At 34.7% G+C, this 10,214-nt stretch overlaps 1 protein-coding gene across 1 annotated transcript in view; it reads right to left on the bottom strand.

Annotated features, from left to right (window-relative positions):
- Positions 1-10,214, bottom strand: part of LOC107687133 (PR domain zinc finger protein 16-like) — a 73,286-nt gene that overhangs the window by 22,704 nt on the left and 40,368 nt on the right. Inside the window, exon 3 of the mRNA XM_016484364.1 lies at positions 559-609. Within this exon, the coding sequence (XP_016339850.1) occupies positions 559-609 (51 nt within the window). The remainder of the gene's footprint in view (positions 1-558; positions 610-10,214) is intronic.

Below are 10,214 nucleotides of genomic sequence, written 5' to 3'. Positions count from 1 at the left end.
TTGAAAGAAAGAAAGAAAGAAAGAAAGAAAGAAAGAAAGAAAGAAAGAAAGAAAGAAAGAAAGAAAGAAAGAAAAACCTATTTTAGATACATTATAATTTGATTAACTTATAATGTATCTACATTGTTAAAATGTATTGACATGGGATAGATAGATAGATAGATAGATAGATAGATAGATAGATAGATAGATAGATAGATAGATAGATAGATAGATAGATAGATAGATAGATAGATAGATAGATAGATAGATAGATAGATAGATAGATAGATAGATAGATAGATAGATAGATAGATAGATAGATAGATAGATAGATAGATAGATAGATAGATAGATAGATAGATAGATAGATAGATAGATAGATAGATAGATAGATAGATAGATAGATAGATAGATAGATAGATAGATAGATAGATAGATGATAGCAAATAAAACCCTATAGGAACAAATTATTGATTGTCGTTTTGCTTTTGTGTTATTAATATTTGTGTGTGGTGATATCAGCATACATGTGTTAGACATGTCGAGAGGGGAGGACTGACATGAAGTGAATCCTACCTTTTTAATACAGCTGTCTTGAGACGACGTTTCATGATCATTCAGCATTTGCTGTGAAGACAAAAAAAAGATAAACAGTTAATGATTAGCTTCTAAACATTAGTTAATGATTACTAATGACTACTAACAAATACAACATCTTATAATTTTTATGGCCTGAAATCAGCACTGAATTGAATATTTGAAAGAGAGTCACAAGTACAGTCTTGTACAATAATTGCATTTAATTTCATTATTAAAATTGAAGTAATATTTTAATTTAATTAATTTATGAATTTAGCAGACGCTTTTATCCAAAGCGACTTACAGTGCTATACATTTCTTATCAGTATGTGTGTTCCCTGGGAATCGAACCCACGACCTTTTGTGCTGCTAATGCAATGCTCTACTACTGAGCCACAGGAACACTTAATTAATTAATATTTGAACTGTAAAAGTGTCCATTTCATCCTGTTGATGTCAAACTACTTTGACACATTGAGGTAATCGACAGTATACTGTAAATGCTCTTCATGGACACTTAGTTCAGTATGAAGTGGAATATTCTAAAGACTGTGACTATAGAGGAGATTGCAAGCGAGCTTTGAGACGTGTGGAGAAGTGAGCATTAAATGGCTAGTGAGTGATGAGACTGTCGTCTGAATCTGCGCCCCCCGCCGGGCCGTCGCCACAGCAGCGCAGGTTAAACCATCTCCTGCGATCAAATGAATGCTAAAGTTTAATCACTGACTGATGGGAGCAGGACTTTATAAATATATACATTTAAGCTAGACAGTTGGAGGAGATGTGGCATTGGAGGCCTTCAGGGATATTTATCTGAGAAAGCACCCAGTGTCGCTCGTATGAGAAGCCAGCTTGTTCCAGGTTTGGAGATAATGGGAGCTCGTATGAATCTCAGTGGCTCATTCAGAGCAGAACAGGAAGAGGCTGTGCTCTGGGATTATTGGGCCATATGCAGGTTTGACACTGAACCCATTTCCTGTCTCATCCTCTGAATGGAGGGTGTGTGAGCCTGTGCAAAGGTTCTGCAGGACGCTGATGTTGTGTTGGATTGAACCTGACATTTGAAGATTTTAGATAGGCTTAATAACGCACACACACACAAACACACACACACACACACACACACACACACACACACACACACGCACGCACACACTGAATCAGAGTGCTGTGAGACTAATATTTTTAATAGGAGTAGACAGAAGGACTGTTGTGTAGTTTACAGTAGTATCACCTTCTCATGCTTTTTTCTGTAAAAAGTGCTTTTTTTTGTTTAATATCTACATGTAAAGGTTAAAAAAAAAAAAACGTAAAAGCACAGCTTATAAAAAAAAGAAAAAAGGGATTTCCAAAAATAATGCTTGTTAGCTAAAATAAAGATTTTCTACAGTTTTTCTACAAATCAGCAGAAATTATACATACATGCATGCAAGCATACTTACTGTACATACAAAGATATATATAGGGTGAATTCATGTATATTATGACACTTCCTGCCATTGAGATGAGTGGGGGAAAAATGTCCCAATTATCCTGAATTAACCCTAATTTGATAATAATAATAATAATAATAATAATAATAATAATAATAATAATAAATAAATAATAATGCTGTTTTCTTAATAAGGTTGACTCTTTTATTTTGACAGTCCTGCACAGTTAAAATGTCTTCCTATATTAGCAAAAATGAACAATTATTGTATATTCTTAGATTTTAGATGACATAACACACATTTAAAAAGAACATGTCTTGACCCTCTTACCATTAAAATAATGTGCATTTCATAAATAAACAAATAAATAAATACTTCACAGGAAGTAAACTCTGCAAGTAGATTTTTATAATGTTTCACGACGATAATTAATTAATTCATTCATTCATTTATTAATTCATTCATTCATTCATTCATTCATTCATTCATTCATTTGTTAGTTTGTTTATTCCCCCCTCCCCCCTTTATATATTTTGTTACAGAGTATAACTTACATCGTCAGCTCTGTTACCAAGATTATATATGTTAAATATTTGATTATTGGGAGAAAACAGATTGATCAACAGATTCAAGTGTGATGCCCTTGAACACAATGCTAGCAATGGCAAAATAAACTGTACGACTGTCAGCCCTGTTACTCTCAATCTGGTTCTTTTCTGAACACAGAAAGTCCCTGTAATATAGAGTACATCTTGATTTTGCACGCTCCATCTGTAAGTATCCACGTGAATGAGGTGAATGTGATTGCAAAGGTGAGAGAGTGAGTCACTGAGGGGGGAAAAGCAAACCAAATAAGTGACTTTTTTACAGAATCCCCTCTACAGTCTGCACCGCCTTTATCAGGGTTTGATTGACAGCTCTGCAGACTGCCCAAAAACTGTGGTTCTCTAAATTAGGCTGTCAATGTATCCAAGCCGCCCGAGTGGAAGCAATTACATCACAAATACTCAAACAAGTCTACTTAAACTACTTACATCCATAATTCAATCCTGCAGCTATGTCAGAGCAGCACGTATCCAAAATCAACCTTACGCTTCTGCTGTGTTCACATGACACATTTTAAACAAGAACCCCAACCCAGTATCTACATATTCCTCATTTATTTATTTATTATGTTTTTTTTTTCATTCATGTCTTTCATTTTCTGCACCGCAGCATGTGAAAGCAATAAACTCACTCATATGCACGAGCACATACCAGTGTGTGCAATCACATGAATTCATCAGCCCACGCTAAACACACACACAAACACACACACACATGCAGACCTATAAGTGTGTGAAGTATAATTACTTGGCAGTTCGCTGTTAGACCAATGGTGTACATTTGCTCTAAGGAAGCAGGTGAGAGAGTTTTTCCTTTTAAAGTCCTAAGGTTTTAAAAATGAAGAGTTCTGAGGAAATTAATAATGTAACTAAAAAAAAATAAAAAATAGATCCAAAAGTTGTGAATTTGCTGGTGGGGTGATGAGAATGTGTGAAATAGTGTGACATATTCAGCACAACAGCTCGGTTTAGATTGTAAAACTCTACCAGGTGCTCTCAGGTAGGTCATGGGTTTCATGCTAACCATAAATATATGTATCAAATTGTGCAAAACAAACTCAAAACTATGTCAAACACACACTGAATGCATTGCTTTCCCCCCCTGTCTTGTGCTCTCCAGCATATTCGACTTTTATTGTCAGATGTTTGTGTATTGGAAATATATAAACACAGGTCAATGCAGTTTTCTGAATAGGACTGGCCAAATAGGACAATAAATGCCCATAGGAAAATAAATAAATGAATAAATGAATGAATGAATGAATGAATGAATGAATGAATGAATGAATGAATGAATGAATGAATGAATGAATGAATGAATGAATGAATGAATGAATGAATGAATGAATGAATGAATGAATGAATGAATGAATGAATGAATGAATGAATATATATATATATATACACCAAAATAATAATAATAATAATAATAATAATAATAATTTAGTTTATTATTTTAGTCCTTTTTATTAGTTTTATAGTCTATCGTATGTTCTAAATGGAAGGAAAAAAAAAATTCTTGATAAATGTGTGTGTGTGTGTGTGTGTGATTATCTACATATGCTTCAGCACTCAGCCATATAAATGACTTACAGTCACGTGTATGTGTGTGTGTGTGTGTGTGTGTCAAGCAAATAAATAATGTATTAATTAGATGGTTGGAAAAAATTATTTGCCACAAGTACTGGTGTGATTTATGACATGTCAGAATAATTGTAACTTTTCTCCCTTTTTTTTTTCTTCTTTGGCGACAGGACAATTTGTGCCACAGATAGAGAGGCGTGAGAGTGAGAATGCTTTTCCCAAACAGACGTAAAATGCACAATTGGAGCTCTCACAAGCTTCCCTGAATGTCTGCTTACACAAGTTTGTCAGGGTTTCTTGTAAATGAAAAGCGCTGTGAAGCTCTAGTGATTAGCGTGTCACGCTGACAGTGCTCGAAAGTGTCCGAAAACAGAGGCACTATGGAGGAGAACTGTAAAAATAAATACGAGCAGGCCATGCTTGAAGAAAGCGCAGCCACCTGTGCGCTGATTCAATGCAAGCAACTTAGCACCAGGGAGTAAGTGTGTGCTGTTATTACTGTTATAAGCCCACCTTTGTTAGCAGGCACCATCAGGACTACTTCTTCTTCTCAACCTCAGCCCTATTTATATTGACACACAGACTGAACAAAAGAAAACAAGCTCGCTGCACACATTCTAGCAACATTTTCCAGCACAGCTGCCCTAATAGACATACGACGGACAAAGAAAACAGTGCTTCGCCTCACAGACTGGATTTCCATGCGCTTTGCGTGACACCCAAAGCACCAGTTTGAAGATGGCCTGGATCACGCCTACAACAATGCGTCGTTGTCGAAAGCTAATTGGACTTCGCTCTAATTGCAATTAGAGAAGCTCGGTAAACCTTTGCGAGCAATGAAGCAGTTTGTCTCCCAGCTTGACGTTGGGGGTATGGAGTGAAGCAAGCACATTTTAAGGGCTTTGCAGTGGGAAAATTTCAGAGAGCGTTGCCAAAAACAATTCCCCTGAAGTCTGGATAATGTGAGGCAATATAGCTGCGCGGCCAATAGATGGTTATGGATGTCAAAAGCCGCAAGTTTCCAAAAAGAACCAGCAGAGACCAACCTCAAGGCCTTTTGAACCGAGTGAGTGACATCCTGTTGGCTCAGTCGACCACACCGAGAAAGCCACAGAGTGAAAGTTTTGCCTCACAGTTATTGAGAGAGTTCTCTCGTTTTGCTGAGCGTGGAGAGTTTAGATATGTAAATGCGTGATTGTTATTGGTCTTGTCAATTAATGCTGAAGCGGCCGTCGCTCAGTTTGCGGCGGATGAAAACCTGAATTCGAGATTTGACTGCAGAGGTTGAAGAAACTGTATTTTTTTTGCATTCTGGACCTCATTGTTCCAGTCTGAAGCAGAACAAAACCATGATGTCAAACATAATAAAGCAGATTAATTACTGCGATCGCACATGCATACCTAAACCACTCTGTTAAAGGCTGTCTGATCTCCTAAATGCAACCCAGGCTCACTGGAGAAACTTGTTCTGCAAAATGACATTATGTTGCATCTTGCATGTTACTCACTTTTTCAAATTGATTTGTCCAGTGAGTGGCTCTAAGAACATTTAATTTCTCCGAAACATGAATATAAATATGGCAATGTTTTATTATGTTAGTTGTGTACATATCATGACAGTTCGTAAATATATGTTCAGTGAGTGGCGCTGAAAGTTTAATGCTCTACCGAGTTTGAAAATAACATAGCACCAACACTGAACCCTAGCCTAAACCTAACCAACCGTGTTAGCAAAAGAACATGTTAAATAAAATGCCTTTTCCATGCTGTTTTAGTTTGCTTTTACAAGTCTTTGCGCTCTTTTGACTCATACCAGAGCACTCTGCATTGCAAGTGCAATACTGTACCAGGTGCGCTACCGAGCAAGTTTACTATGTTAGAAAAGTCACACATAGGGAGCTGGTTATGTGACGCACACATAAAAATGTATGGTAAAACGTACTTACATTGAAATTAATCATTTGATACAATGCACTTATTGTGAACATACATGTTTTTACATTGTATTTATATTAAAAAAAATACCTGCATGTAATTACATCTGTAATTAATTTATGTAATTACATTTATAATTACACTGTCCCTAATTTTACCCATATCCCACCTCAATAGCAGCAAAAGTGTTTTGTAATACAATATGAACACGATAAATACATTGCACTTAATTTTTGATGTAAGTACATAGTAGTTAAGGTCACTTAATATAAAGTGGGACAAAGTTGGCGTTTTACTGCCATTAGTGTTCATTTCAGCTGGAAACTGCAGTGAAACGTAGATATAGGTATATTTTTAGACCACAGCCCTACATGGAACATGCAGTTTGGAGAATCTATGGATGGATTCATAATACGTTTTTGGAGTTTTGCAAAAATGTCCGTAAGAGGCATGTTTTTTTTTTCCAATTAGCCTATGTTTCCTAAATGTTTCCCAAAAAAACAAAGCTCCAAGATTGGGAAGTGTTTGAAACGACTTGTGCTCCGTCGGTTGCATGTGAATCAAAGCGTGCCACAAGATTGCATGTCAGTTAGCATTTAACTTTAACAAAACAGACTGGGCCAAACATTATTCTGGGCCTTAACCAAAAGATATCCACATGGGCCTATGCTTTCACTACACGAACCATTTTTCATCAAGGAGTTGTCATCGAAAAGCTCCAAAGAAATAAAAACACTTGGGCTGTAAATACCAGGAAGCCAGCGACAATCTGATAAACCATATATCACGGGTTTAATAAGCTCATGGCTTGCAGCTTTTTTTTTGTTGGCCAAGGCAAACATTAAAAGCGCACTGATAGTGAACGCTCCACCGTAGGTAATTAAAAATAATCGCTCCCAGCTTAGCATTGTTTGATTCTCTATTATACTCTTATCAACATCTCCTGTCCTGTCAGTGCATGTGAGAAAGACACAGCGGGCGGTGAAACGGATGACTAAAGGAATGTCAAATTCCCATTGTGCGAGCACAAAGGTGAGAAGGGAGAGAGCCACAGAAAGTGAGTTTGTTTAACACTTATCACACGGCTAGAGCTAACAGAAGCGCTGGCGTTTGGGTCGGGATGCGATGGGTGCGGAGAGAGATAGAGGACGAAACACAATGACTGATTTAATGAACAAACACTCGAGACTTTTGTGCGGAAGGTCACGGTAACCTTTCATGAGCGATATGCATGTTTTTCGCACTCTGTGACTGCTGTTTGTCCAGCCTCATATCATGTGAGATGTGTGTTTCAATTCACTTTGAAGAAGCTGTGCATTGTGTGATACGACAGAAATAACTGAAGAACAACGAACAACCAGTGAGATAAAAGCTTTTGAATCATGTAGCTGATGCAACAGTGATCCCTATGGGCCCTTACTGCAAATATAAAATTGGTGATCTAGAAGTCACTCTTGATGTGGCCTTAATTTACTGTTGCATTTTTTTTTTTAAATGAAAAGCTTTTATTTCAAGCACCGACTTACACACACACACACACACACACACACACACACACACATCAAACCCTAATGTTTGTCTGAAATGTATTGAAAGGGCCATATTCATGATGACATTATTAATTTGCTCCTTCAGTGCAGCTCATATTGATAGAGCAATATAGATAAATTATGGTGTAGACAGCGTTTATTGACAAGCCATTTGGGAAGATAATAATCAAGGAGGAGTAAAGGACACCTGAAGTGTCCCACTGACTGCTGATTCCTCCACGGCCTTCCATTGTTTGATTCTCTATTCAAAAATCAAAACTACACTATCACATAACAGCAATGAGAGCAAGACACAGGGAGGAACATTAAAAATATGTTCGAATAAAACCAATGATATGTCTGTTTGATTACTGCTGCTTCAAAAGTGATATATCACTATATCACAAAACATTTTTTTTTCGATTCTCAAAAGCACTTGACATGCATGCGCAATTTTTAGCATTGATATGCAGCTCGAAAATATCTAATTTTATAAATGCTTTTATTTATGTCGTTGCCAGCATTATGATTGACTGTCTGAGAAGCGATACTGCTTCGTCAATACGCGCAGAATGTAAAATATTGATGATCTATCAATATTGTGCCGAGTCAGACTGGGCAATGTGCTTTTGGATGAAAGTGCTTCTCTGGTGTCTGTGGAAGATCAATATGGGCTCTTAATTCAAAGCAGGAGTATAAAAATGCATATAGAAACATACTTGCATGATGAGATTATTCATCATGTGCAGTCTGAAGCGAGCCTGAGGGAAATCGCCACATGATGACAGACACAATGAAGGAAAATACCATTACGTTTACCCCTCTAAAATAAATGCCCTCTAAATATTTGCTGCATATTCATGTTGGAGCATCGAAGACGAAAAAAATATGAAGGGTTCATCTGAGACGTCTGGAGAAGCACGGTGTGGTTGCATTAGCTCAGCGCTCAGGAGAACAAGTTTTCCAGTCTTCTATTTAAGTTTCACTCTTCCAGAGTTTGACATATGGAAGGAGAAAAAGGAGAGAGGTTAGGAGAAGTCACACTCTGACATCCGGAGTGCGGCTCTCCAAATATGAATGCGGAGGGCAAACTGAGCCCTGCCAAACTTTAAAGTCAAAAGTCTCTTGTGAGTTGCATAAGTGCATATATATATGTGGGTCGAGGGGCACAAATGCCGGCTTTCTTCGCTTTGGGGTTGATGCTGGGGTCAGTCCCGTCTGACGCCCTCCGGCCCAGAGAAATGCAAAATAAGTCACTGATGGGATTTCTTTCCTAAATAAATAAATGTCTGATGTGTGTTGGCTGGTCCTGCCTGCTCACGCAAGAGCTGAAGTCAGAATAAGAGCTGAGCTCACCTTTGAATAAGGCAAACACACATGCTTATAAGTCGATACTAAATATTTCCACAGGAAACATATTTTCACAGGAGTTTTACCCATATTTTGAATTGTACATTGCATCTGTGTTGTGTTTTAGGATTAAAATAAATGTTTGTAAATTTACAGATAATGTCCTGGCAGAAAATTACTTGTATTTTTTTATTTAATTTAATTTAATTTAATTTAATTTAATTTAATTTAATGTAATTTTTTTTGTTTTGTTTATTTTTTATTTTATTTGTTTGTTTCAGTGTAAGTCCAATAATAATAATAATAATAATAATAATAATACCTTTGAAATTGTTTATTTTACTTGAAATTACTTATTTGAATCATAATCAAAGCCATTTGGGTGGATAAAATATTATTAACCAATACTATCACAGCCTAACTGGTGTTATTTTGGTATTATTTTTATGTCATTATAGTACTTATTAATATGTAGATTTAGCTTGTATTTTCATATTTTAATTAAATTAAAATAATTAAATTTAGTTAATTGAATTTAATTTTTTATTTGTTATTTTAAATTTTAAATTGTTTAATTTAATTTAATTTGTTTGTTTCAGTGTAAGTCAAATAATAATAATAATAATAATAATAATAATAATAATAATAATAATAATAATAATAATAATAATAATAATAATAATAATAATAATAATAATAATAATAATAATAATAATAATAATAATAATAATAATAATAATAATAATAATAATAATAATAATAATAATAATAATAATAATAATAATAATAATAATAATAATAATAATAATAATAATAATAATAATAATAATAATAATAATTCCTTTGAAATTGTTTATTTTACTTGAAATTACTTATCTGAATCATAATCAAAGCCATTTGGGTGGAGAAAATATTATTAACCAATACAGCCTAACTGGTGTTATTTTGGTATTATTTTTATGCCATTATAGTACTTATTAATATTTAGATTTAGCTTGTATTTTCATATTTTAATTAAATTAAAATAATTAAATTTAGTTAATTGAATTTAATTTTTTATTTGTTATTTTAAATTTTAAATTGTTTAATTTAATTTAATTTGTTTGTTTCAGTGTAAGTCAAATAATAATAATAATAATAATAATAATAATAATAATTCCTTTGAAATTGTTTATTTTACTTGAAATTACTTATCTGAAACATAATCAAAGCCATTT

This window comes from Sinocyclocheilus anshuiensis, unplaced genomic scaffold (assembly GCF_001515605.1).
Source record: "Sinocyclocheilus anshuiensis isolate Anshui unplaced genomic scaffold, SAMN03320099.WGS_v1.1 scaffold1203, whole genome shotgun sequence".
Lineage (NCBI taxonomy): Eukaryota > Metazoa > Chordata > Actinopteri > Cypriniformes > Cyprinidae > Sinocyclocheilus > Sinocyclocheilus anshuiensis.
Note: the sequence above shows the minus strand (reverse complement) of the source record. Positions and strands in the feature narration are given on the sequence as shown.